The sequence below is a fragment of the Takifugu flavidus genome, chromosome 6 (genome assembly GCF_003711565.1).
Source record: "Takifugu flavidus isolate HTHZ2018 chromosome 6, ASM371156v2, whole genome shotgun sequence".
Classification (NCBI taxonomy): Eukaryota; Metazoa; Chordata; class Actinopteri; order Tetraodontiformes; family Tetraodontidae; genus Takifugu; species Takifugu flavidus.
In genome coordinates this window covers 14,548,256-14,576,206 of record NC_079525.1, presented here as the reverse complement: position 1 = coordinate 14,576,206, position 27,951 = coordinate 14,548,256, and the positions used below count along the sequence as shown (strand labels likewise).

At 45.3% G+C, this 27,951-nt stretch overlaps 5 protein-coding genes across 8 annotated transcripts; 3 read left to right on the top strand and 2 right to left on the bottom strand.

Moving 5' to 3' along the window:
• Window positions 1-377: 377 nt before the first annotated feature.
• Window positions 378-5,036, bottom strand: myoz2b (myozenin 2b). Of its 2 annotated transcripts, none has more exons than XM_057035485.1 (6): window positions 4,887-5,036; window positions 3,766-3,871; window positions 2,839-3,005; window positions 2,366-2,462; window positions 1,666-1,825; window positions 378-1,594 (listed from the first exon to the last, which is right to left on the bottom strand). In XM_057035485.1, exons 2-6 carry the CDS (start codon window positions 3,845-3,847, stop codon window positions 1,369-1,371), a joined length of 732 nt encoding a protein of 243 aa, XP_056891465.1. In that variant the 5' UTR covers window positions 3,848-3,871; window positions 4,887-5,036; the 3' UTR covers window positions 378-1,368. The 2 variants fall into 2 exon arrangements, with proteins under 2 accessions (XP_056891465.1, XP_056891464.1); XM_057035484.1 differs by having other exon boundaries at window positions 853-1,594; window positions 1,666-1,828.
• Window positions 5,037-5,369: 333 nt separating this feature from the next.
• On the bottom strand, window positions 5,370-13,901 carry synpo2b (synaptopodin 2b). 3 transcript variants are annotated; one of them, XM_057035446.1, is made up of 4 exons: window positions 13,743-13,899; window positions 10,756-11,460; window positions 8,794-10,091; window positions 5,370-6,415 (listed from the first exon to the last, which is right to left on the bottom strand). In XM_057035446.1, the coding sequence occupies exons 2-4, from the start codon at window positions 11,432-11,434 to the stop codon at window positions 5,900-5,902; spliced, it is 2,493 nt and encodes an 830-aa protein (XP_056891426.1). In that variant the 5' UTR covers window positions 11,435-11,460; window positions 13,743-13,899; the 3' UTR covers window positions 5,370-5,899. The 3 variants fall into 3 exon arrangements, with proteins under 3 accessions (XP_056891426.1, XP_056891425.1, XP_056891427.1); XM_057035447.1 differs by lacking the exon at window positions 5,370-6,415 and adding an exon at window positions 7,908-8,150 and having other exon boundaries at window positions 13,743-13,900; XM_057035445.1 differs by lacking the exon at window positions 5,370-6,415 and having other exon boundaries at window positions 7,124-10,091; window positions 13,743-13,901.
• A 1,885-nt stretch (window positions 13,902-15,786) lies between these two features.
• Window positions 15,787-20,337, top strand: LOC130527211 (solute carrier family 22 member 7-like). The gene is made up of 10 exons (XM_057035465.1): window positions 15,787-16,207; window positions 16,410-16,513; window positions 17,588-17,742; window positions 17,818-17,986; window positions 18,068-18,191; window positions 18,290-18,399; window positions 18,596-18,810; window positions 18,901-19,009; window positions 19,087-19,293; window positions 19,461-20,337. Exons 1-10 carry the CDS (start codon window positions 15,827-15,829, stop codon window positions 19,486-19,488), a joined length of 1,602 nt encoding a protein of 533 aa, XP_056891445.1. The 5' UTR covers window positions 15,787-15,826; the 3' UTR covers window positions 19,489-20,337.
• Window positions 20,336-23,843, top strand: LOC130527209 (solute carrier family 22 member 7-like). Its single transcript, XM_057035456.1, has 10 exons — window positions 20,336-20,974; window positions 21,067-21,170; window positions 21,420-21,574; window positions 21,653-21,821; window positions 21,900-22,023; window positions 22,125-22,234; window positions 22,616-22,830; window positions 22,909-23,017; window positions 23,087-23,326; window positions 23,686-23,843. Exons 1-10 carry the CDS (start codon window positions 20,594-20,596, stop codon window positions 23,777-23,779), a joined length of 1,701 nt encoding a protein of 566 aa, XP_056891436.1. The 5' UTR covers window positions 20,336-20,593; the 3' UTR covers window positions 23,780-23,843.
• A 771-nt stretch (window positions 23,844-24,614) lies between these two features.
• On the top strand, window positions 24,615-27,418 carry LOC130527214 (solute carrier family 22 member 7-like). The gene is made up of 9 exons (XM_057035473.1): window positions 24,615-25,114; window positions 25,188-25,291; window positions 25,379-25,533; window positions 25,612-25,780; window positions 26,107-26,230; window positions 26,318-26,427; window positions 26,531-26,745; window positions 26,818-26,926; window positions 27,048-27,418. The coding sequence occupies exons 1-9, from the start codon at window positions 24,734-24,736 to the stop codon at window positions 27,253-27,255; spliced, it is 1,575 nt and encodes a 524-aa protein (XP_056891453.1). The 5' UTR covers window positions 24,615-24,733; the 3' UTR covers window positions 27,256-27,418.
• The last annotated feature ends 533 nt before the right edge of the window (window positions 27,419-27,951 follow it).

Sequence of the window (27,951 nt, the reverse complement as noted above, 5' to 3'; positions counted from 1 at the left end):
ATAATCATGCAGCACCGCGGGGGCCAGACACACGCACACCTATATGTGCGGCTGGGATGACAATGATTTCAGGGAATTAAAAGACCCTACATTGAAAAGTAATAGTACTGCTTTTGAATGGCGTGATTTTGTTGAGTCCGCCAGTTAAAATGCTGGGAAAGGGGCAAATGGAGGGTCCAGGTGGAGAGAAGAGGATGGCTGAACAGATACGTCAGTTTTATCTTTATTTTGTTGGAGGTCCTGATAACTGTAGTTCAGTGTGCTGTTTCACGCAGTAGTGCATATAAATACTGTCTTTCTGGTCCATTAATAGCACTGAAACTTCTCTTAAGGTTTTGGTAGTATTTATAAATTAAAACTATTTTAAAAAAAGAGGCTTCACGGTTCTCTCTGAAAGTTTTATTTGTTTTTCAGGTGAGATGAAATGTCAAACGTAATCCTTTGAGTTATTTTTAGAGGGTTTTTTGTGTTCACTGATACGAAGTTCAGACCAAAACCCCATTTTTTGCAACTATAAATATCTGTGTCATCATTTCCAAAGTTAGTGAGGAGATTTTAAATGTGTACAGTGGTTTGGTTTATCACGTTTTCAGACTTGTCTGTATCCAGGTTTATCCGACTCTCCTCCTAATCGAGGAAATCGGAACCCCGGCCACTATTGCTGTAACATTTATGATAAATTCCTAAATGTAACCTTGCAGGGCTTATGTGTTCCTGTAGAAAAGGTCAAAGAGCATTTCCTCCCTCTGACTGAATGCAAATATCTTACGTGTGTTGACTGGTTCACGCCCAGCAGTTTTGTTCCCAGCAGTTCCTCCTATATTTCCTTATTCCAGAACAAATGCAAAGGTATTATCTGAAGCATTGGAACCAATGTTTAAAAGGCTTCATCTGTGCAACAGCACACACATTTTACAAGCAATGGGAATATTGCACTGGTTGTATGTGTTTTTAGCTGCACACTGCAGTTATATCTGACAAAAATGCAACGTAAAATGCTTCTTTAGCTGTTTTCTGCTACAGTCGTTCTTTAAATATCATTTTTTGCCCATCGTAACTGCCTCCTTTTGGTGTCGGATTAAACAGATGCAGTTAAAATTCTGCTGACTAGTAACAGCTCGCTTTTTATTTTTCCAGTTCCAGTCATCCTTAAATAAGTTGAATCATAAATATACATATCCAGTCTTAAATCATAGCAGTCATTTTTCTGTATTTTTTCCCCCGATGTGTGCAAGTGAAAACTCTAAAATATTTTGTTTTCACTGTGAAAATTCCCAAATATTCAGAAGGAATAATTCACTGTGCTACTAAATGACAGTTTTGCTACGAAACCGCAGGATCCCGGGTGCCATAAAGTGAGTTAACCATCTACAGGTCATCAGACTCTGGGACTTCAATGGACTCCAGGGGTATGGTGGGTATGATCATGTGGGTTCCCTCCGTTATCCAGCCCTGAGCTGTCCTGTTGAAGCTGGGCCGCTTAATCCCCGGTGCCTGCAGCTCAGGGAAATTTGGCGGGTTTAGATCCAACTCCGGAAGCTTGAAGGTGATGGTTCTAGGAGCTTTGTCAAAGCCACCAAACGGAGTGGCCACCCTGTAACAAACACTGGGTTTGAATTGGGATCTCACGTTGCGTTGCTTCACAAAATGTTGTCGCGTCCTCACCGATTAAAGCTTTTGTACTCGGGAAGATTTGGTAGTGGATCTGGCGCTGGCATTCTTTGTTTGATGGTTTCAGCGAGGTTGGGATCACCGAGAATCTCCTGTTCCCAAGGGGAGTGGTAGGACCTCGGCATGGTGGAGGTGTTGGACTGAACCGCAGGCACTTCTATCCAAAAGATAATACAAAGACACACATGTGGGGGTCGATTTTGCTGTAAAATAATCCAAACGTTTCGAGCTACGCTAACCGTTTTCTTGAGCTGTTTCTAGTGGGCTAAAGTTTTAAAGTGGAGAGGATTATGAATAGAGACAGTGCTGAGAGAACAGGCAGACTAAGTTGTCCATCACTGCGATCTGAGGCCTTAAAATAGCACATAGCTGAAGTGTGCCCTCATCATATAAAGTGTCCACATGGGATGACACATTACTGGAAGATTTTAGGTTTACATTTAACCGCGATAACAGAAATACATTTGAAGATGGCTGAATGCTTTTTTTGCAGACGATTGTGCACGTAATTTTAGGATGAGATGATCTGATAGGGCTGTGTAAGACCCCAGAGCAGTCAGACAGGGGAATCATTGACAGCTAAAAAAAAAGGGTGTCACATTGCTGGTTAGCGGGTGAATTAGCACATTTAACGTTGATTCTTAGTATCCTGCCTAAAAACCACCTAATAGTTTATACATTAACAGATCTTCACCTGAAACAGCGGCGTTGTCGGCGTTTGCAGCATCATCTTCTGCAGGAGGATCCACTTTAATCTCCACAGTGACTGCGTTTACATTTAAAAGGTCATTCTGAAAGTGAGAACAAAGCACACGAGACCGGGGATTGTTGTCGGTTATCTTATGAGCGACGGGACGTCCAACTGGCCTCACGTCCATAAGCTGGCAAACACTCGTAACTACACCGCGCGCCCCTGCGCACGTGCAGGTCTTTCAACAGCTGCTGATAAAGAGGAGCAGCTCCTCAGTAATGTGTCCCAGGAACCTCTCACAGGGTTTGGCTGGAGGACGCAGAAAGCACGAGGCGCATGCCTCTGCAATCATCCACGTGTTGCAATTGTGTCTCTCGTAAGTTTCCTGATAACTTTGCAAAAGTTCGGGCTGAGTGAATATTGTGAGTTACCTCAGAAGATCTGAGTGGCTACAGAAGAGAGAGAAGCAGACGTACGCTGAGCTGCATGTTTGCCTCGTTTTGGATGTTCTCAAACGTGTATTTCTCAGATCTCCTCTGACGCATCTTGAAAAGACGCGAGCCTCTGTTGGACAGCAGGGACAACTCCTCCAACATGATGTCCTTAGGAATGCTGAGCTTCTTTCCAAGGTCCATTAAGTCTCCTATTCAGAAAAAAAAGCATACTCCTATGTATTTATACAGCAGACGGAAGAAAGAAAAACTCTATATTTGCTTATTTGTTTTTTTTAATCAAAATTTCTACAATTTTATGAAATTACAACCATCACAATAATGAGATTGATGATTTGATGTGCTGGACTCTCTGAAAGGTCCCAGTTTAATGGTGTGCGGAGCACGAATCTGCAGAGTTTGGAGTGATTTGTGATCAGCAGGAGCATCTTGAGGACCTTTATTAGCTCACAGGGTCCATTTTAAATTTAGAGATTGTTGCAAGGAAATTGTAAACCTGTTTGCTCATTTGCATGTTGCTCTGGACCCTCTGAGCCATATAGAAATATATAAATACTGGCCATGCAGAGAGGACGGGAGTCTGGCAAACAAGGTGGTTTTTGATATAATCTTTTCAGAATTTGAGTGGAATTAAAAGATCCTCTCCATTGTTCATGGAAAACAAGCTATTGTGCTTGAGAATTCCTCCTGGAATACATGATGCTTCCTTTTCCAACACTGCAGAATGTGCACCAGCTGTCACAAACCTTCACACAACAAACAGCCACACAGTTGCCCTCGCGACTTCCCTGCGCTCTCCAGAAATAGACATTTGAATAGGAGGACGACAAAGCCGCCAGAGCCGCTATAGAAGCGCATTCACTTATTTATGGCAACTGCTGGAGAGTAGCCCTGACATTCTGAACCCAGATCAGAATGGCTGCTCTCCTGGTCTCAGCTTTGACATCATACCGTTGCTGCCGTGGACCTCTCGGCAAATAGCTGCCGCACGTTTCTTCCTCTCTCCAGCTGGCATTGTACAGAACTGTGACATTGTGGCTTTGGAAGGTCAGCAGAACTGCAGACACACATAGAACACATGGTTTTAAATTTGTCTTTTTTTAAAAAAATATAAAAAATAAAAAGAGGAGTTTGTATGGGTGGATTTGGTGCTGCCTAGTTTTCGCAGTCACTTACCAACATCTGGAGAGGAATTTGGAAGGTCGCGTAAATCATGTTTGTCTTTGTGTGATAATCTCCATAGCGGTCCCATTTAAAAATCACAATGTATTACATAAGCCTGACGTCCCAATTTAGTAGCATTAACACACACACACATGTACACACACGTGTACACATACAGGCTTGTGGTTTTGTGAGGACGAACATAAACATAATCCATGCAGCTCCACAACGAGCTGCCTAACCCTGAGCCCGACCTTCACCCAAACTCTAACCTGAACCCTCACACACACCTTTGGGGACGGGCAAAATGTCCTCTCTTCAAATAAATGTCCCTTCTTTGCCAGTGCAATGCCTATTCTGGTCCTCACTATAAGATATGTAGAACAACACACACACACACACACACACACACACACACACACTCGCGCAGAATAAATATTCATGAATCTAATGTCTTCCACAAATGTGCCCTCAGTCATCGGTATAAAGGTCATGCGTGACTTCAGATTTTTATGGTGGGATTAAAAAAAGCAGCAAGAAGCTAAATACACAAGCAACAGTTAGTAATACTCTTCTGGTCTTTATGGCTTCAGTTCTGAATTGGGAATATGACAATACATCCCATGCCTTTTCCAAAAATAAAATAATATTAAAAAAATCCAATATCGGCATCAGCGAACTCTATAACAACGGTGCTTCCAGAATGTCTGCTATCAAAAGGTTTGTTAATAGCTAATGGGCAAACTCTAGTATTTCATTTCTCTAAACTCTCCCGTAAAAGTTCTCCCATAATTGACATTAACGTCATCTCACTGCCGTAACGTTGCATCTGCTGGAAGTATTGTTTTGTTTCAAATTCTTTTTTCCCCACACTTTCTGCAGACACCCCCCAGTCAGACCATCCCTACCTGTGATGTATCTGTATCCTTGAAGGGAAGACACGGGGGACAGGGGTCAACCTACAGATGGTTGTTTGATCTTCCCTGATCTTCACACTTGTGGACACTAAAGCCAAACTGTGAGTGTGTCTCTGTCTCTGTTGTCAATGGAATGCAGCTTACATCAATAGTCTAAATTTAACCTGCCAAACACTCAGAACCACTCTCAAACACCATAGGACATGGATAGCTATCGCAGAGAGGGGGGGGGGGGGGGGGGGGGGAGAACGCCGACACTTCATTCTGACTGGCGCTCCTTAAAGGAAGCCCTCCTCTCCACAGACAAACTATATTCCCCCCTTTTGTTGAGTTTTCATTTCTTCTGTCGGGCTAAAATGACCTTTGTGTCATTCCTGACATTGGAATCTCTCATTAAATGGGACTATTTTGCACTCGAACGGTGACATTTCGCCACTTAACACGACTCTAAAAACAAAGCAGAACAAAAAAAAATCTTTTTTCACTGATTTTTATTCTTTGATTTGTGTGCATAGTACAGTTTGGGGGTCAATTGACACCTTTATTTAGCTCTATATCAAAAGACCTCTTAAATGTTTGCATGCAGTGTATTTTTCATTAACAATATTTTTGTCAGCTTGAATAAGGTCATGCATTCCAAGTGTGTTGCTACTGTGTGCACTCAAACAGAAAGATAAAGAATAGAATGTGTGTAGTCCCTTGGTTCACTCTTTAAATGTCACTGCAATAATAAACACACACGGAGCCTCTCGATAAATACACCAAATTCAAATAGATATTTTCAGTGATAAATTGCGCTATCAAACACACAATCTACCTCACATTTACTTAGTTTAATCTAAGCTTCCTTATTTACTTATTTAACAAGTGGTCCAAATCTGACATGACTTACTCAGAAAATGGGAACCTTGTTACACCTTTGGCCTTTCTTTTCATATCTAAAATATCATGCGCTGTGTGTCATTTTCATTTAATGTCTGGATTATTCTCCCATCGTTTCCACTTTAGTGGATTGCTCCATACAGGGGGGAGTATTTGCTTGGGCTTGAGCTTTGTCTCACGTATGCAACGCTGGGTTTGCCTTTGAGATTTAGAGGCTGGGCAGGTCTTAAAGGAGGCCCGTAGAAGGAAGGTTTCTCTGGGGAAAATGTCTGACTCAGGGATGGTGCCTGAAAAGGGGGAGCTGGTGGGTAGCGACCCACGCCCATAGCGGCCGGTTCAAGAGACACCCTGCGCTTCCACTCATCCGGAGGCTCTGGTAGAGACCTGAGCTGACCGGCAAGAACCACGCTGGAAGCAACAGATGACGACTGGCCCTGAAGCTCAAATGCCTCATCCACAGAGCCGAGGGGGCTCCTGGATGCCGCTTCCCATGGTGAAAGAGGTTTGTAGACTTTTTCCTGGAGGGACCTTTGCCTGGAAAAATTTGATGAATGGATTCCGGGTCTGCCCTCGGGGGTTCCAAAAGGAATCGCGTTCTGTTGCCGAGGCAGGCTGAGAGACAGGCTTCTACCGAACCCCTGAAAAAAAAGCACACGTACAATTTGTGCAGATGTGCAGACTTTGCTGCCACCGTCTGGATGTATGGGGTACTTCATAACTCAAACCCGATGTACCTTTGTCGCGGAAGCGTCAGCCAAATAGTAAAATTATAAAAACAATTAAATAATGCAGCTCTAGTCAATATAAGTAAACAAAAATATGTGTGTCAAAGTGTTGTTTTCTTCTGCTTAAAGGTTACATATACCTGAGAACGTTTGGCCTAACAGGAGTGTATTTTGAGGAGCATATGCAGGAGCACATCCTATTCTTATCAGACAGCTGGAGCGGGCTGACGTGTTCATGATTATTCAGGTCACTCCCATATTTTGGGCATTCTTACAAAGTTTTCTGGACAAACTGATCCAATCTGAGTGATTGAGTTAGTTACTGTATCAACTAATGAAGATCCCACCTCTTACGTCGATAGTCAGATTTTAGCTAAGGATAAATACATATGTGGCTATGTGCAACATCTTCTCAAACTAGACAAACTGGATTCCGAGGAAAACCTGGTTGTTAAAAATGAGATGAAAAAAAGGAAACATCAGACAAAGAAATCAATATCGTTGTTAAGCTCTTGCACTCTGTATTAGTGAAAAATCATTCTGGAAGCAAACTGTGCCAGAGTGAAGTAGGGAGAGAGAAATAAAAGCAAACCAGAATTGAAGGAAAGAGAAAAGACAAGATAGAGGCAAAAAGGACATTTAATAGCAAGATCGTGTCGAGTACAAGAAGTGCATTGAACAGTTTGAAAGACAGAGACAGCAACAAAGAGGACAGGTGTCTGTTGTTCCGAACAGAACATTCCAGGAAAAGCCACATCTTAAAGATGCTGACAAGTAAAGAGACACAGTGTGTTTGGGGACTTCACTGACAGCTGGCCACCGTAGGATACGTGACAAAATAGATAAAGAAATGTTTAGAATTTCCAACATTTATACTAAATTGTTACGAGGCCAGCAATGTCTGGAATGAGACAGAAGGAACTACCATTTGCACACATCTGAAAAAGAAATAAAAGTGCACTGTTTCATCCCCCAAGTCAATGATATACTGCATTTGTGCAAAGGAAATGCATTTTTCTGAATAAAAATACCATTAAACAGCTAAACCAGTACTAATGAGGGTAAGGCATTGTTACGGGGCTCAATGCTAAAAACAATTCTGTCAAGTTCCGTTTTCATAAAAGAGGATGGACAATCTAAAAAACAATCCTCTGAATGTCCTGAGCCGAAATGTTACTTTAATTTTAAAAAAAGAGATAATGTACTTTGACTTCCTTCAGCTTTTGAAAGCAAACGTTTACTCCCATTGATTTAGCAAAAGACGGCATTTCCTTGAGCAAGTTTAACAGACATGGATGCGATCGCGGCGCTAGCACGTGTTGGGATTAACGCAGTAGAGCGACAGGCCTCCACTGTGGACCTGCCACCACGGGTTTATTGGCACAGAATTTGGGCCGAGGCGCCATTTGACGTGCGCCTCTAGCGATGAGAGACGCAGGAGAAAAAGCTAAAGCTAGGCTGCGCCCGGCGGAGGACTGTTGCGAGGCTGGTTGATTGCTTCGCACTTGCTTGCTGCAAGTGGGATGAGCTGCAGCTGCATTGGCATCTGCCATCAGCCTCTCTGATCTGGTAGTGTGGTGGGCAGGAACACTCTGGGAGCCTGCTGACACTGCAGGTGTAGCGGGGACTCCTGTGGTGGTCGGAACAACTGGGTCGTTAGGAGAAGAAAGAGAAGAGCCAGATTTATTCAGGTATTTTTTGGTCGCCTCAAACTTGGACACTGGGGCGTGTTTGGGGGCTTTGACCTCTGGTGCCGCTTCGTACTCAAAGAGTGATCGGCTTAACTGATATGGCTGGTGCTTCATAATATCTAAGGTGTTTAGTTGCTTTGCGGCTTTTTCTTTGGACTTTGGCTTGATTTTGGGGCTGGTGGATGGGGGTTGTTTGGCTGCTGACGGAGGGTAGAAAGGAGCCAGAAGGGGGTTGTACGCTACGGGAGGGGGGGCCCGGACGTTGGACGAATACCTCCAACTTTTAGGCAGAGATGATGTCGGGGAGGGCGATCTAGGCCTATTGTCTTGGACTCTTTCAGCCTCAACAGGAAACTTGGGCGAACAGGACTGCCAGTTGGCCAACACTCCTTTGCCCTCCATCGCTGATCCGTTACCTTTTTGCTTAAAACCTCCATTTTGGACATTACCCCTAGGAAAAGCCTGTGAGGACTGTGACGGTTTTGGATGCGAGGACATCTCTGGAGAGACAACTGAGTGTGCGGCCCTGTCTGACCTACTCTTTAAGGATGGCGGCGGGGCTGGTGGGCTGTAAGTAGGGCTGCAGTCAGGCATACTCACAGTAGACTGCTGAGGCTGTTGACTCCTGTTCTTCCTGGCTGGCGGCAGGAGAGGCTGAGGACTATGGGTTTTCGCCGGCGTGTGAGGCATTGCCTGAGCGCCACCTGGACCACTGTGGCTGTTGCGAGACGGGTCCCAGTCTCGCTGTTGAAGGTGCTGCTGAGAATGAGGCCTTGCATATGTTTGACAGGGCTGGGATACTGGACTTCTTTGTGGAATATAAGGTTCACTAAGGGGACTCCTTCTCATCACAGGTGGGCAGGCTGGATTCATAGCAGGCTTTGGTGCGACTGGAGGTGGGTTCCTGAGTTTTATTCTTCTAGGTTGCATGAAGTTACAAGCTTCTGCACCTAGACTAAAGCAGTCCTCCTCTGCATCTACACACGACCTTCCGTCTCCTTTATTCTGTTTATCTTGACCCAATAGGGATGCCTGTTTGCTGCCGGCTCTCCTCTTTGACTCTGGGAGGATACCTGTCTTAATTGCAGGCACCGATATTCGCTCGTCTCTTGAGGCGATGATGTCTCCAGTCGGAGACCAAACTTGTGGGTTAGTATTGGTGAGAACAGGCACCTTGAATTTCCGTTCCTGCTTCTTTGTCGGTGGCCCAGCACCTCCAGATATGAACGGCGCAGGACCACTGTCTTGAAAACCCGGGAAAGGCTTTGCAGTTCTGTTCGACACCAGCCCTCTTGACATATTGGATGATGGGTGGTTTATTTGTTGAAAAACGTCTTGATACGCCCCCTGTTGGCCAATGTTTACATCCACATCATCAGCTGGATAATATAACTGCTGAGCATCATATATGTTCTGTGCCTCTGTGCGTGTGGGTCCGAAAAGCTTCTCCATGCCTTTATTTCTTAACTGCTCCTGCTCTGACGCAATCTCATCCACTCTTTTGCGGCATTTGGCAAACATCAAAACGCCCTTCCCGCTTGTATCCGGCAGTGCTTCCATATCTCGCAGACTCCCCCAGTTCGGGCTGAAATTCTGCTGCTGGTGATGAACACAGTACTCCTCCTCTATCTCAGAATCAGTCGTTTCCACAAAGTCGTACCCGGCTGAACCACTTTCCTCGAGTTCCTCCTCTAATTGCTCTTGGCCGCCATGCCTGTTGTCGCCAGTGCCGTAACTCACAAGCGTGTACTTCTCAACTCGCTGGCGGCGTTTGTTGAAGAGCAGAGCCCCTTTATTATGAGGGTTGGGCGCATTGGTTAGTAGACGAGCAATTTTCTTACACTTCGACTTGTTCTCCTTGGCCTGTCTTTCTGACTGACTCTCGTTGTGACCGGTGCCTACGCCGTTGGAGGGGGGAGAAAAGGGAATAGGGAAAAAGGGGGCAGATTAAAAATGTTCCACAATCCGGTATTTTACAGCAGGCTTTGAGAAACATTCCGAAATTCTGTTTGATCCCGAGCCAGTAAAAGAGAAGTGTCGGAGATGCCCCATGCTGAAGCAAGCACACTAATAAAAGCACCATATTTACTTACACCAAACTTAGAGGGGTTCTATGAGGCAAGAAAAATGATCGGCACACTTTCCACTGCCGTCAAGTTTAACGGCTGGAAAGAGGGATCAGGTGACAGCCCCGGTGACACATGCTGGTGTCTGTCAAATTCGTTTCTGTCGACCTCATCATATGGTCAGATTTTATTCTTATCCCACTCTGCCGATTAAAGCCATAGGAATTCTCCCACCGAATCCACCTTCAAATAGAACCCACGTTACAAAGTGAAAATAACCAGCACCTGGAGCACTTTGCACAAATTATCTAGCCTCGAATGACCCCTCTATTTATGATAAGCACAACTCGTCAGTTAGAGTTTACATTAACAGCTAACGTGTGCCTCAGCATTCGAATCAAAGCTGTCTTTTGTCAAGCAAACATTAACCTTAAGCTAGGTTTTGCATTAACTGCCTGCTGGAATCTATGAAGTGAGGCAGATGATAAATACTTACGTGTGTTCCGCAGCCCCTGCGTGTCCGGTCTGCACAGATCTGTGTCAGACTCGGAGTTCCAAGTCTCTGCCGGCTCAGCACCCTCATCTGGCATTCCAAAGAAGACAGAAGCAGGAGGTGCCTCATGACTCCCTCCTTCCTCTGAGGAGTCAACCCCCATGTTCAGGGTCCCTGGGCACCTTCTGTTACTGGCTTTCTGGGGTTGCCCTCTGGTCGGGGTCAAGGCCAGGGTCGCATCGGCAGCACCGTCGGTAGACAAAGAAGATGATCGTGTTAACGACATCTTGCCGGCTTTGGGCTCTGAGTCAGGCCTCTGTAAGCGTGGAGATACTGGTGGGGAGGTCTGCACGTGAGGAAGACTTTCTCTTGAATCGCTCAGGAAGAAGTCTTCCTCATCCTCTCCTTGGTATGAGACCTCCTCTTCACTTCCATTAAATCCAGGTGGTTGTTGCTGCTCACCTGTGGGTTTCCATTCCTCATTCTGATAAAGTTCTGGAGACTTCACCTCAGACTCCACATGAACTGGGAGAGGGTCCAAGCGATACTCTGCATCACTGGCGTCATCTTCATAGTACGAATCTGCAAAGGACTCAGAGACACAGTGTTCCTGGGAAGCATCTGAACCCGACCAGAGGTTCGAGGGTTCATTGTTGTCTGGCTCTTCGGCATCTCGTTCCATTTCTAATGCTGAATCTTCAGTAAAACCTTCAACATAAAGAAAAAATAAATAATAATCAAGATTGAGGGAAAACCCTATGAATGCTAGATTTACACATTATAGGTTCAATCTCTTCTAATGATATCAAAGTAATGTTCTTTTGCTCTCCCTAAGTTCAGTTAGGCAGGCCAGACATGTGCCATCTCCTATATGTTATGTAGTTATTTCTGATGCATTTCTCCCGGTCAAGAGCACAAATAATAAAAATTGAATAATCAATAGATGTAAGTAATAATCAACTGTAGAATTTACACAAGATATCCCTGCTCCCAGCTGGGAGTCTGCATCAGGCCCGCCGTTGCTCTAAATGGAATGGTATGTGCAATCAAAGGGGGACGATGCGTTCAAGGACCTAACAAAAACAACCCAGTGGCTGTTTTCTGAACTCCTGTTTATACAGCCAGGTCTCTTTTCCTCTTCTGTTCCCATCCATCACTGCAGCAAACGTCAGCATCGCCGCCTTGCTGTTGTTTCCATTTAAAAACCAGATGCACTGCAGTTTAATTTGTATATAGTTTGAATGCTTGAGCTTCTGCTGTTGTAGTCAAAGGACATTTTGTTCTTTTTAAGAATGCGGGTGAACGATCTGCCTGGGCCTCTCTATTTATTTATTTTTATTTATTTTGTTCCAAGATAGCTGAGAGGGCATCCTTCTAATGGCCACAGCCAAAAAAGTCTGATCTTTTGCTGCTTATTCTGGAAACTAATTTCTATCTATCTATCTATCTATCTATCTATCTATCTATCTATCTATCTATCTATCTATCTATCTATCTATATCTATCTATCTATCTATCTATCTATCTATCTATCTATCTATCTCTCTCTCTCTCTCTCTATATATATATATATCTATATATATATATAGATATATATAGATATATAGATATATCTATATATATCTATATATATATATATCTATATATATATATATAATAGCTGTCACATATCAAAGCGCAACTAAAACCTTTCTTAATAGATAAAAATATGCTTGAGGGCTACTCCCCTTTTCTTAAAACTTCAGACTCTAAAATCGTGCAGTGCATTACTTAGAAAAAAAAACCCAACCCCCCCCCACCACCCAAAAACGCCCCCTAAACCTTTTAATTTAAGCCGCAGTTTCTGCTCAATTATCAATACGACCACAGGGTGGCGCTACAGCACTTGACATTTTCTATTGCGTGACCCATTACAGTAAGAGAGAAAAAGGATAAAGAAACTGCCCTCAGGGGCACTGTTGGAACATGGAAATAAACCTGACGTTGAAGAAGAAAAGAGCATAAAAGGAAAACAACAAGGAAAAACACGGATTAATTAGTATTCACATAAATTCCACGCAGTCGCAATTCCAAATTACTTCATAATGTGTGAACAGCTTTTAATGAATAAAACACCTGGCACAGAATCAGATAGCATGATGATGATGATTTTCTTCCCAACACGTTTCTTCCACAGTTCCAAAGGAAGGTGAATTGTGTAGGAGGCGTTTATGTGTGTGTGTCTGTGTGTGTGTGTGTGTGTGTGTGTGTGTGTGTGCATTTTCTAGTAAACCAGCAACCTAGCCAGCATGCATCTACTCCATGCTTTCATATGAGCAGTTTAAAATAACTTTCAACTCTATTTTATCCCTATTTTACAAATCCGTCCTGTGTGTTTGTGTTCTTGAATATTAACATGCATCTCTCTTGTTAATGTTTGTGATTTTTTTCCTGGCAAACCAATTTATCTGTCTCAGTTAATGAACTGTAGTTTCTAAAAGGCAGAAACTCTTGGACAGGTTGTCCCGTAACTCTTCTCCTCACCCTTTGTTCTGCTTGATTTCAACGCTAAACCATCAACAAGCGTTTCTTTGTTGCTGCTGCAGTTTCTCTTTCCTAGTATGGAGCTAACGTTGGTATGTTGACCCGTTGCCGTGGAAACAGGGAGTCAGCATCCTTGACAAATGAGTGAGATCTTGCTCTGGTGGAACGACCCCTGCGATGGCTGAGCGCCTGTCGGATTAGATCTTTCCATCCGATTACATAAGTAGATCTCCTAACAGAGAAACCTGCTGCAGCAGCGATGAAAAACTGTGCATTCATTCACAGATGTCACATGAACAAACCCAGATGTTTACAGGTGATGGTGTAGCTCGTTTCAATAGATTGGATTGATTAATGATTTAATAGCGTTATCGTTATTAAAGCTTTAAAAAAAACAACACATCATTATTCAAAATGTTTTCAAGTCTTTAAAAAAAAGCTCCAAAGACAATAAAGGAAATACTTACATTATCAATTCACAAATGAAAAGCAAAACATTGTCCAGAAAATGTCCTCAAATGTCCTCAGTTTCCCCTCATCGTCGACTGTGAGAGGACGTGCACTCTCGTGGGACACGGATGTTCTGCTTCTCCACCAACTTGCTCATCGTGGAGCTTTGCTCATTCTTGTATGACGGCTATTTAAAGAGGTGGACCGTACCCCTGCCCCCACCTCCCTCAGAGCCTTCAAGTAGAACCATGGGTGCTTTGGTCTTTTCCAGTTGTGACATTAATGTCTCCAGATGTTGCATGATGATGGAGTAACACCCGAAGCGAAACTTTATCGTGTGTGTAAATTCAAAATATGTCTAATCTCATAATCATCATGGAATTCATAGAACGTCAGTGAGAAAAGAACGCTCGTTGGACTGATTAATCACGTTTTTCTTCCCACTGTGGACAGTAATTAGCACGCTGTGGTTGTGTCCACAGCGTGTGGTTGTGTCTCGGGCTCCTCTGGGATCACAGATTGGATGTTTGGACTGAACGCCTGCATCAATTCTTATCCAGATTCACTGAAATGGCTGCAAAGATGATGTGAATTTCATCATTAAGGGAACTTACAGAGGGCCTGGTGTGGAGGGCCTGGTGTGGAGGGCCTGGTGGGGAGGGCCTGGTGTGGAGGGCCTGGTGTGGAGGGCATGGTGTGGAGGGCCTGGTGTGGAGGGCCTGATGTGGAGGGCCTGATGTGGAGGGCCTGATGTGGAGGGCCTGGTGTGGAGGGCCTGGTGTGGAGGGCCTGATGTGGAGGGCCTGGTGTGGAGGGCCTGGTGTGGAGGGCCTGGTGTGAAGGGCCTGTGACTATCAGAGTTTTGTTGCTATCAAAGTTAGCAATGGCATCCCTCAACTCAACTTCATCAGAAGTCATCCGAGACTAAAGCAGTTACGTAATATCGTAATAAAAATACCAGGCAAACCCGATAGGGGCCTTGAGAGAGCTGACCGTGCTTAATTTACCTGCACTGACCTCCTTAGTCTTTGTAACAGTGCACAAACCCTGCAGCCTGAGCTGGAGGGGGGGGGGGGGGGGTGTCTGGGTTAGACTCCATACCGCTCCTATCTTTAGATGGCTTAAAGGCAGAGGTCAAACTTCACTGTGGAATAGCAATGTAAGCAGTTGAGTAGCATCACTTCCATTTTTAATCTTTAGCCAGCCTTTTAATTATTGTCATCTCCTCATTCGGCCGAGGTGACGAACTTACCGCCTTGTTTGTGTTGCAGCGCACACCCGAAAAACTGCCCAGTGGGGCTGCCCGTACATCAGGCCTGAGCAAGAAGACGAAGCACCAAACACTTTTTCTAGTTCTTGTGCTTCTCTTGCCCCTCCCCTACCTCTCTCTGTATCATCTACAGGTATCGCCGACTTCATACCGTGCACTGACCTGCTGACCTCTGACCCCCACTCTTCTCTCCCCTATCAGCATGAGGGTCCCCTATAGGAGGCTGGTCCTGCTCAAGGTTTCGTCCTGTTAAAGGGGATGATCCTCGAGGGTGAGGTCTTAAACTGGTTCATAAATATTTGTGGACAGCTGTAGCCGTGTCTGACATCTCTTTTAACCACTTTGACCACAGAACCATTGGAATCAATAAGAAATTAGCTGATGGAATCGTGCACATGTAGGATTTGATCTGGATCCAAAGGAAAACCTATTTAGTCTCAAATCAATAAAGAGGAAAGGAGGCTCCTGGTGTGAAAGTTGTAGCTTATTCATCACCAGGCGTGGTTCATGTGCCAAAGTTCGATGATCCCTGATCAATAGATTAATACAGAACTCAACCCAAGAACACACTTGCTACATTTGACCTTATATATTGATATATTGTTATTTATATCCTGTTGTGATATCATTTCACGTATGGATTTAATAAAGTGCTTCTTTCTGTCTGACCACAAACAGAAAAGGGTTTGAAAGAGGCTAATTAATCGCAGCAATGTTAACACAGAGAAATGCTGACGCGCATTTTCTGTAGATAATAATTAACACAGACAGGCGGCGACGGCGCTCTCGCCCTCGCCGCTGTCGCCGCGGCAGCAAACTCAAAAACACACAATGAAATTTGACGACGTTCTCTCGGAAGCTAATGGCTTTGGAAAATTCCAAATCCGCCTGTTCTTAATCCAGATGCTCTCTCGGATCACCCTCCCGCCTCACCTGCTGCTGAACAACTTCATGGGAGCCGTTCCCTCCCACCACTGTGACACCTCAGCTCTGGACGATCAAGGGCTCTTTTGGAATTTAACTCGGGAGCAGAAGCTGGCCGTCGCCCTCCCTGCAGAGCCAGATGGATCTCCGAGCTCCTGTCGGATGTTTGCAAAGCCTCAGTATCAACACCTCTATGGCCAGAACAGCAGCGAGGATGCTGCTACTGTCCCGTGTCCGAGCGGATGGGTGTACGACAACAGCACCTTTCGGTCTACGATAGCGACTGAGGTGAGCTGCTTCCCTGAAAACACCTTGAATCAATAGAACCTGTGTCTCAACCCCTTCTTTTATTTGACATAGTTTCATGTTTCTCAAATCAATATAAGTAATTTTTTCCCAGGAAAGAACAGCTCAAATATATCTCAATGCGAATTGTTGTCAGTGTTTTTTAAAAGTGCTGGAATGTGCTGAATGATTTTTTTTCCCCCAGTGGGATCTCGTCTGCAGCCAGAAATGGATGAACCAGGCGACGGCCACCATCTTCTTCATCGGTGTCATGCTCGGTGCCCCTTTGTCTGGGTTCCTCAGCGACCGGTGAGAGTGGAAATGTGAATATACAGATGTTCCTTACTTCCTTTAAAGAAAATGACAGTTAGAGCGCTAGAAGCAGCACCGTTACTCGTTATCATTAGCATTAACTATGCTACAGCTGGAATGCACATTAATGACAGCATGCACCTCCTCCTTTCTTCCAAATTCCTGCTTGGAAAGCCTCAGTATCAAATTGGTCCCTGCTTGGAGCGCTTCACTCTCATCAGGTCTGACAGAGCAGGACAGTCAGGGAGGATGTGGGCCAGCAGGGTCTGCCGTTACATCAGTAGATGGTGTAACAACATCAAGGTTCAGACGTGGAGGTGCTGACCCGTCTCTCCCCCGTTGAAAACAGCTGAGATTTAAAGGAGCTACATGTATGTTTGTGGCCCAAAACTGGTCCTGCAATCACATTCAAAGTGCTGTAGAGCAGGTCACCCCCCCACCCCTCCTCCTAGAGCAGAGGTTGCCAGTTAGGTTGCCTGATCCACCAAGAACATCTACTAACAGGAGCTACCATGGTGAGCAACGAGCCACACACTGTAGGTTTATGCTTTGTTGATTAGGATATGCTTCATGTGTGATGGTCTGTGCCTACTTTAGCAGAATTCTGTTAGCCAAACTTATCTTGGGGGGGGGGGGGGCTCCATCTTTCAAACCACCTTGTTGTCCTCCCAACTTGTTCTGCCCAACAGGGCCATTGCTAGCTCATTAGCACTCAGTAAACACTAACCTCATCCCTCTCCTCTCAGGGTAAAGTTACAGGGCACTGAGGCACAGAAGGGCTCACTTGTGGACTTTGTTGACACGGTCTTTTAATGTGTGTTCCCTTGTGGATGGTTTTGTGGATCTATTGGTTTGTTCTGTATTTTGTTATATCATGTTTGTTAGTTAAGGCTTTGCTGTGTTTTGTGGTGGCATGGGGAGGGTGTTGGGGAATAGAAAAACACCACTGAAGACTAACTTTCAACACCATTTAGGCAAAACAGTAGCGTCCCTCAAACTTTATTGCTATAGTTGCCATATTTTGTTATATGATGTGTCTCGGTATGATCTCTTTTGTGTGTTTTTATGCAGATATGGCCGCCGACCGCTGCTCTTGGTGTCTTATCTGGGATCCATACTGTTTTCCCTCCTGAGCGCGTTCTCGACATCATACATAATGTTTGTCATCATGAGGTTTTTCACGGGGGTGGCCCTCGCGGGGATAGCCATCATTTCTTTTGTCTTAAGTGAGCATGCAGACCTAACACTGATGTTTCATGCTAAACTGGGCTTGTTGAGACCGGGTGTTGATGTCTCTGCAGATGTTGAATGGGTCAGCATTGAACACAGGACCTTTTCGGGCATAATTATATGTCTGGATGTCACTATTGGAAACTGTATCGGCGTTGGCATTGCTTACTGTGTCAACGAATGGAGGATGCTGATTCTGGCGGTCACGTCGCCCCTGGTGCTGTCCGTCATCGCTTGGAGGTATTTCTATGGTTTTTAGCTTAAAGCACAAAAAGAAGGGTTTTGTTTTTTTAAATTAAAGTCAGCTCACTGCTTCTGCAGGTGGCTTCCAGAATCCGCAAGGTGGCTCTTGGCTAATGGAAAGGCCGCCGCTGCCCACCATTACATCATGAAATGTGCGGAGGTAAACAGCAGAACCAAGTGCCTGGAGAACGTCACGCCAGACGTATGTTTCAGTTGTTGTTTGCAACATGCTCTAGGGACTCCGTTGCTGGCCGCAGAACTGCCGTGAAATGACGGTGCGATGATTTGCCTTTCTCACAGACTTTATTGGAATATGCAGAAACTGAATGTAAAGATAAGACGTACACCTTTGTGGATCTTTTCAAGACCCCAAATATCAGGAAGCTGTCTATCTGCATAGGACTAATCTGGTGAGTTACACCTTAAAGACTTTAAAGTTTGAATATGTATTGATTTATATTATATTGATTCATTAGATTTATATTGATTTTTTTTAAAAGTTAAAGACTTTTGAAATTGGACTATAACGTCCATATTTAAACACAGATATATGAAATATTCTTGAAGATTGTTCATTTCAGGCCTTTCTCCTGCTTTATTTTGCAGGTTTGGAGTTCAGTTTACCTATTTTGGGATATGTCTAAATATCGCCGGGTTTGGATTGAGTCTGTACCTCACACAACTCACGTTCGCGTGCATTGAATTTCCATCAAAGATTTGTGTGTATTTCTTTGTGGAGAAAGTGGGAAGGAGACCGTCTGAGATGGGAGCCCTGCTCTTAACGGGCCTCTGTCTTTTGATCAACTTGTTTATTGCCAAAGGTTAGTAGGTTGTTTTTTTTTATCTCAACATTTAACTAAATCCTCACTCTTGCTGTAATTTCTGAGTCCGAAACGTATATTCACCCTCAGAAAAATGGATCTTCCGGACTGTTATGGCAGTTCTCGGAAAAGCCCTGTCCGAAGCTTCCTGTGCGAATCTGTACCTGTATACAACAGAACTGTATCCCACAGTGGTTCGGTGAGCTGAGTACGACGCCTCTGCTGTGCCGAAGGCCACATTTGCCATTATAAAGGTTTACCTGGTTGTTCTTACAGGCAAAACGGTTTAGGGTACAGCTCTTTTGTGGCTTGGGTGGGTGTGTCCATGTCACCCCTGGTCATGTTACTGGAGGATGTGTGGCAGCTCCTCCCTCACATCGTTTACTGCGCGGTGGCGGTTGGGAGCGGTTTACTGATTTTACTGCTGCCTGAAACGTTAAATACGCGACTGCCAGAGTTAATCGAGGATATCGAGAAACCAAAGTAAGGTCTACTATTTTATACCCTGTTTGAAATTCAGATTCCTTTATTTGTCCCACACGGGGACATTTACAATAATCACAGACATACACAAAGTGACATAACTGTTCATTTCCTAACCTCCTTCCTGGCTGCTTTATAATGAATAACGTATCTTTTCTGCATTGCAGGGAACACTCAACAAAGGAAATTCACTAAAAGTCACAAGTGTACAAAAACAAGTCGTGCGTGTTTATTATCCACAGAGTGGACAGTGAAGACTCTTAATATTTTAAATCACAGGAAACAAATCCCCACTATAAGTTGGGAAACTAATACACAAGGACACCAGCCCAAAAAATATAGGGGACAGATGATGGATGGAGGGGTTGTCATTTACTAAATGGGTCCAATTTGATGCAGTCTTTTGGTCTTAAGGTTCATGGATTAGGGTTAATTTTTAATGTAGTGTAGTGTTGGCATGATGCCTTTTGCTTGTGTTGGTCTTCATCTAGCATTTGGAGAAAATTAAGATGATGCATTAATAAAGTTGATTTAAATGGAACTTGATTCCTGGATTAGATTTCAGAAACCCCAACCAAAATGGAAGCTAACAAAAATCGGTGCATAATGGATGCCCCCAAAAGTGTAATCGATGTATATCTATGTCTAAAATGAACCAAACCGCCGTGATTAATCTCGGTGTATTTTTAAAATATATGCAGCAGTACTGGCTGCGGCCAGTAGGTGGCGGAAGAGTCGAAAATCAGTAGTAGAAGAAGAAACCGCTGCGTTCGCTGCTGCTGTTGTTATTTTCTTGCTTCTGCCGCTTCTGCTTTTATGATTGTCGCTTCTGCTTTTATTATTGTCGCTTCTGCTGCTTTTTTTGCTGCTGCCGCCGCCGCCTGAGGACGTGACAGTCTGGGCGAAAACAACCTGCAGGGAGAAGAGACGATAGCTCCACCGGCGAATGTTTAGTAGCGCAGCCTTGTACGCATGCGCGTCATAGAGAGCGCCTCCACTTAAATGAGCGTTAACGGGGACTATTGTGGACGAAGGTTTTGACCTGCTGCACAGAACAAATTGTAGCTCTCCAGGGGAAACTACAGAACAGAAAATCCACAAAACACAGCAAACTATAAGATAGACAAATAAACTCACTATCCGTATCTGGACTGAACCTTGACTCGGTAATGGACGAGGCAATAAAATGCAGAGAAACCGTCTTTGCGGATAATAATTAACAGTAGTCGACGCGTCCTGTCATCTAAACTGCGCCTCGCTGCCCCAGCGTTAGTTTCCCCGACCCCGTAAACACGGCAAAATGAAATTTGAGAATATTCTCTCTGAGGTTAATGGGTTTGGGAAATTCCAAATCAGACTGGTGTTGATCCAGGTGATCTCTCGGATCACCCTCCCGTGTCACTTCGTGCTGAACAACTTCATGGGAGCCGTTCCCTCCCACCACTGTGACACCTCAGCTCTGGACGATCAAGGGCTCTTTTGGAATTTAACTCGGGAGCAGAAGCTGGCCGTCGCCCTCCCTGCAGAGCCAGATGGATCTCCGAGCCCCTGTCGGATGTTTGCAAAGCCTCAGTATCAACACCTCTATGGCCAGAACAGCAGCGAGGATGCTGCTACTGTCCCGTGTCCGAGCGGATGGGTGTACGACAACAGCACCTTTCGGTCTACGATAGCAACTGAGGTGAGTGGATTTTAAAAAGTACCCCAGAAATGATATTGTCGTTTTCTGACAATTGCAACAATTAAGTCATCATTTTACTCATGTCTTCCCAGTGGGACCTTGTTTGCAGCAGAAAGGGGATGAACAAGCTGACAGCTACCATTTTCTTTGTTGGTGTCATGGTCGGTGCCCCTTCATTTGGATTTCTCAGTGACCGGTAGGGTTGTTGTTCTCCCTGTGTGTGTGTGTGTGTGTGTGTGTGCAGCTTTTCTCCAACTGGATTCCCTTCACCTTATCCTCTGTGATCGATCACATGACTGGCTGATAAGTTTGGTCTGCAGAAGATGTCAATGCACAATGAGATAACGTTATCTCTCGACCCCTTGGCCTCCGTGTTTCGGGTGCGTCTGCCTGTACTGCGATGATAGCGCGACCTGAGCTTTCCCATCTCTTTGTCCTCTTCCAGATATGGCCGGCGACCGCTGCTCTTGGTGTCTTACCTGGGAACCATCCTTTTTGCCGTCCTGAGTGCCTTCTCCACGTCATACATGATGTTTGTCGTCATGAGATTCTTCACGGGGCTGTCGCTGGCCGGAATCAGCATTATCTCTATTGTTTTGAGTGAGTGTGCAACAAGCTAACGCTAAATTGATACCAAAAGGAGAAGCTCGTAAGTCACCTTTTGAAAACGTTCCCCAGATGTCGAATGGGTCAGTATTGAACGCAGAACCTTGTGCGGTATAATCACAAGCTTGGATGCAGCCTTTGGAAACTGGTTCCTCATTGCAATCGCGTACAGCGTGAATGAGTGGAGGCTGCTGATTCTGGCCGTCACGTCCCCCCTGGTGCTGGCCGTCATTTGTTGGAGGTGATTTCGATTTTTTTTTTCCCAACTCGCAGCATAAACGTATCACTCGTGTTCACACGGAACTGACTGCTGCCTCAGGTGGCTCCCAGAATCTGCCAGGTGGCTGGTGGCCAACAGGAAGGCAGATGCTGCCCACCGCTACCTCATCCAGTGTGCTCACATGAACAACAGAGCCAAGTCCATGGAGACTGTCACACCAAATGTATACATTTTTCGCCTCCTTTGCCTTTTGGTTACATCTGGAAACTGCTGCCGTGAAGTGTTCTTTAAACGACACTTTGGCTTTTCCTTTGCTTTCCTCAGTGTTTACTGGAATCTGTACAAGTTGAAACCCAAGATCAGAAGTACTCCTTGCTGGATCTTTTCAAGACCCCAAATATTAGGAAACTGTCCATATCCCTTGGGATATTATGGTAAGTGATATGTGTGTATCATATATAGGCATATATACACACACATACATGTTTTATCTGAGAACTAGATTCCACAGAACATCGTTGTATTAGATTAGTAGAACATAAAGACGGTGATAAGTTTTCACTCCAATGTTCTGTTCTCACTCAGCCAGCTCATAAATATTTTACTGTAAATAGCCACAAGGTCAGATGATGCCACAAATGGCATGTTTGGGGACTGGTGAGGCCCACTGGACGGGACTCCCGGGTTCTGTTCTCATTAGGTTTATGTGTCCTGAACTTCACGGCCTGATCGTGGCCCTTCAGGGTTCATGTCTTGTCTTTAACATCAGAAAAATGACTTTAATCAGATAACTGTGCTTCTGTTTCATGACGCAGGTTTGGAGTCGAACTTACGTATTATGGAATAAGTCTGAATATCGAAGGGTTTGGATTGAACCTCTACCTCACACAGTTCGTATTTGTATCTATGGAATTCCTTGTGAAGATTTGCGCCTACTTCTTCCTGGAAAAAATCGGCCGGAGGAAGAGCGTGATGGGCGCTTCATTTTTAACTGGTCTCTGTCTCCTCGTCAACATATTTGTCTCCAAAGGTTTGTTCTCTTCTGACCGCGGCTCTTGGCGTTGGTCGGCGTGCCTGAGGTTTGCTTTCTTCTCCCATTTTGCCTCAGATTTGTGGATCGTTCGTACCATCATGGGGTCCTTGGGGAAAGGGTTCTCAGAGGTGTCGTGCACGGTCATGTACCTGTACACGATGGAACTCTACCCCACGGTCTTGAGGTTCGTTGGCGGCGACTCTTGAACCGGAGTCGCCGTGTTTCCGTTAAATTCCCCCTTTTGGATTTCCAGGCAGAACGGCATGGGCTACTCCGCACTGGTGGCCCGGCTCGGCGTGGCCATATCCCCTCTGGTCATGTTGTTGGAGGACGCCTGGCACATGCTGCCTGTTGTCACTTACTGCGCGGTGGCGATCGGAACCGGTCTGGTGCCTTTGCTGCTGCGCGAGACGTTGAACACCAGGCTGCCGGAGCACGTCGAAGACGTCGAGAAACCGAGGGGAAAAGGAAGCGCGTTGAAGGAACGCAGCAGGTGATTGTTCAGTGATGCAGCTCGAGCACCAGGGACAGCAGGTTGTCCCCGTTGCCAAGTGTCAGACTCGGTGGGGGCTGGTCAGTGAGTAGCAACGCTGCTCCTGGTGCGTTGATAATGTGCACGTGGGACTCGAGGCGCTCGGTTTAATCGGCCTTTTTAAAATGTTGCCAAGCGAAAGGTGATCATGACCGAGACCCAGAGATCCTCGCAACCTTTTTATTTTTTTTTGAGATGTGATGCGAAAATCCAAAGATTTTTCTGTAATTATTTACTTTAATTCTTAAATGAAGGTGTTTTACGCAAACCTTTTATGACGTCGACTCATTAAAGTTACTGTTCTCTCACCTGTTTTGCAGGGAACCGTCGACACCGGAGAAAGCTGAAGTGCAGACTAGCCTCATTCATCCACCCGCGCGGCTGTTTTCTGTAACACAGGTGCAGGTGGAGTAGGTGTGTGTTGCTATTTTAAAGTCCCTCGTAGTTTTAAAATGAAAAATAAACATTTTAACCAACAGTCTGCGATCATTGTGATGTAGAAAGTTTTTGCTCAAGGAAGTTTTCCAGCTCCAGTAAACCAGTTCAGGCAGCAAAACAGGCTTCCACCCCTCTCAAACTCAACATCACCGTTTAGTGAGGACTGCATTGATAGTTGTAACCTGATAGAGGAGGTGGCCACACACACAGTGGACCTGTGGGGAACCGATCCAGTGAAAATGACCCTGGCAGAGGTCAACAAGAGCTTAAAGTCTAAGGATACAAAGCTGGTCCTCTCTTTTAGACTTGAATATATAGATGTGTAATATTTGTGTACAGTCGTTTAATGCTCAGAGGTTTGTTCTGGCCTGCATGCTGTTTAGAATTAACAATCCATGTCACAAACTTTATGAGGTCCAACAGAAAATTGGCAAAGTCTATGGCAGGGAAACGCTCATTGGTGTTTCAGACGTCCACTGAGTAAGTGGCGACATCTGGCGGTGAAAATACGCAACAGCATCAAATTCCCGTCAATCTCACGCACGTGTCGTCTGTCCATGACTGCATCCACAGGTAATTCCAGCCCAGAGGGTCATGACTGTAGATACCTTAATGAATTGGCTCTGCAAATTGAAGTGTACTTTTTCATACAACAAAAGTGACTATAGACAATGAATAGTGACTTATTCATGTCTGTTACCTTGATTCCAAATCTAACATGCTGGATATGTAATGTTTTACCACAGTCAAAACACACAACTATTTTAATGATAAAGTCAAAAGATCACCAGTTGCACAAGACCTTCCTGAAAGTTCAAAGGTTGTACCTCACAAGTCAGGCTTGTCATCCATTACCATTTTCTTACTTTTATTCGAAGACTCACGGGACAAGCTAGCAGAGGCTCGCTTGATTCCCGGAGAGAGACGGCCATGAAGTTCGAAGACGTTCTAGCCGCCGTTAATGGCTTTGGGAGGTTCCAGATCATGGTTTCTGTGATCAGCTTCATCGGCCGCTTCACGCTGCCCTGTCATTTCTTTCTGAATAACTTCATAGCTGCCATCCCGTCCCACCACTGTGATCTCAGCCTTCTGGAGGATGGAGGTCGTTACGGGAATCTGACTCAGGCACAGAAGCTCGTTGTCGGCGTCCCTGTCCGGGGGGACGGGAGCCCAGATTCCTGTAGAATGTTCCTGGAGCCTCAGTATCACCTCCTGATGAACTCCTCCAACAGCAGCGGAGCACCGACGGTGCCCTGCCAGAGTGGATGGGTGTATGATAACAGCACCTTCAAGACGACGCTGACGTCAGAGGTAAACATCATTGGAACATGCTTCGGAACCGGTCCGGAGAGATGACGGTTTCCCTTCTTTCTTCTTGTAAAAGTGGGACCTGGTGTGCGATCAAAGAGGGAAGAACAAAGCAACTGCCACCATCTTTTTCGTGGGAGTGATGTTTGGAGCCCTCTTATTTGGAAGTCTGAGCGACAAGTATCTCGGCTTTACAGCATCTCCGCTTCTTTGATGTGCCGCTGTTGTAGAACTGGTCATTCTGACGCTCTCTCTGACCCTCTGAAGGTTCGGCCGCAGGATCATGCTTCTGGTGTCGTACGTCTCTGGCATGCTCTTCGCCATTGCCAGTGCCTTCTCCACCAGCTACGTGATGTTCGTGGTGCTGAGGTTCTTCACCGGGTTTTGTATCACCGGCATCGTCATCATCTCATCCGTTCTCAGTTAGTCTGTGTTTCCATTGTGCTGAAATGCTTTCGACATTTCCCGAAAGTGAGGAGGGCTTTTCTTGTCCATTCCAGCTGTGGAGTGGGTGGATATTGAACACAGGAAGCTGATTGGAGTGGTTGACAGCCTGGCTTGGACATTCGGAAGCGTCATATTTGCGGGTCTCGCTTATCTTGTCAACGAATGGCGTTGGCTGATTGTTACCGTCACCGCGCCTGTTTTCTTCGCCATCTTCATTTGGAGGTAAGAGTTTGGGGGCCTTGTTCGCCAAAACACAGAACTGGACTTCGCTCACCTTCCAACAACTGAAGTGGCGGTTCTAGCTGGAATGACCCTGATCAGCACCGTCCTCGAGCACCCCCACCCCCATTAATCCTAAACCACGTTCCCCCTATTTTCTCTATGAAAAAACCAGAACCTGCTACTGGGCCAGTGTAAAGAAATGCCATAGTTATTGGACTTGTGCGCCCTGTTTATCCTCTAGACTACAGCCCTTTTACACTTCCTGTCTGTTTGTGCTGCACCCAGCTGGGATCTGACTGGATTAATGCATTTGATTCCAACGCCAGGTGGATGCCTGAATCAGCGAGGTGGCTGATCGCCAATGGACAGTTGGAGAAAGCCCAGACGTACTTGAAGAGGTGTGCAAGGATGAACCGGGCTGACGGGTTCTCGGAGGCGCTTAAAATGGAGGTGGGTCTAATCCAGGAAATCAACACGGAGCAGAGGTGAGTTTGGAAATATCAGCCTATCCGTGTCACATGACCTGCGCTCTTGCAGACATTGGCCTCCATTGTTGTGACGGAGAAAAAAGGCAGAGTTTATACCTACCTCGACCTGATTAGAACTCCCAATATGAGGAGCCTGGCTTCCCGCACTGGTATACTGTGGTCTGTATTTCCCTGATCAGGTGTATCACTGTGGGATCACAATGAGAGGGATGCAGATGAACACATCTGGATGAAAGCTCAACAGCCACCTTTCTTCCTCCAGGTTTTGCGTGGCGACGACCTTTTATGGCATCAGCTTCAACATTACAGGCTTCGGCCTCAACATGTATCTGACTCAGCTGGTCTACGCCTTGATCGAGCTCCCTACCAAAATAAGCGTTTATTATCTCCTGGATGTGATCGGCAGAAGGAGCAGCATGACGGGCGCGATGCTGATGTCTGGCACGTGTCTGGGAATCAACATCCTGATTCCTGACGGTAAAGATGATGTCAGACGTTGCCACGGGACCCGAGTGCAGCGCTGATCTCTCCGCCTGGGCCTGTTTTCAGACATGTCTGTTGCGCGGACGGTCGTCGCCGTCTTCGGAAAAGCCTTCTCTTCCGCATCATTTACGATCCTCATCCTCTACAGTTCCGAGCTCTTTCCGACAGTAGTCAGGTAACCAGGTTCAGTACCTCTTTATTATTTGATGCAGTGTCAAAAGAAGAATGAAATGGTCGTGACCGTCGGACACAGCGCCCCCCGGTGGTCAACTCTCTGCATGATTTCTCCTCTTCAGGCAGAACGGGATGGGCTTCAACTCCAGCATGGCTCGCATGGGCGTCGCCGTGTCTCCTCTCATCCTCCTCCTGGACGAAGTGTGGAAGCATTTGCCTCAGGTCATTCTCTGCTCCACAGCTATGCTGGGCGCGATGGTGGCCAGAACTCTGCGGGAGACGCGCAACCGTTGTCTCGCAGAGACCATAGAGGACATTGAGAATCTCTGACAGTTTCAACCCTCAAGCATGCACCTGTCCAGGTGTTTTACAGAATCAGGTTTGGTTCCGACCCATCACTCCTGATGTTTACTTATTCAAACCCATAGAAATGTACACTTGTAAATTTTCCAACATACTGGAAATTCCAGGCAGTAAAAGCCACTTAAAGACATCGCTGTGTGGTGACTTCATTTGAATTAATCATTGTTTCCGGACTTTATTATCTTGTATTTTAAATCTAAAGTTATAGTGTCAAGTTTGGACAGAATTATGATCCTTCCAAAGTCAATGTTTGTTGTATTGTGACGCAGTCAGAAGGTTTTGTTGGCGTATTAACTACAGTAAACGACTTAACGTTTTACTGTAGTTTAATGTTTACCGCACGCTGCTGCGCGTTACCAGGGAGAAACATTACTTTAGTGTATATGAGAGGTAAATTATCCACCAGTTACATGTTTACACCGGCAGCCACTTGTTCTGGTGTGTTGTCCTCACCTCAACTAAAGCCTGTAAAGACCAAGCATGATTTAATGATGCACATTAGGTGATAGACATTCAATTTACTCACAAACGGGTTTTTAAAATCTTTCATTTTATAGTACAAAAACATCAAGAGACAGTATAAATCACAAAGTCAGGAATGAAGGCAGACGGGTACTCAGAGGCTTTGGGAACATTTTTGTACAATATCATTGTGCAATATTA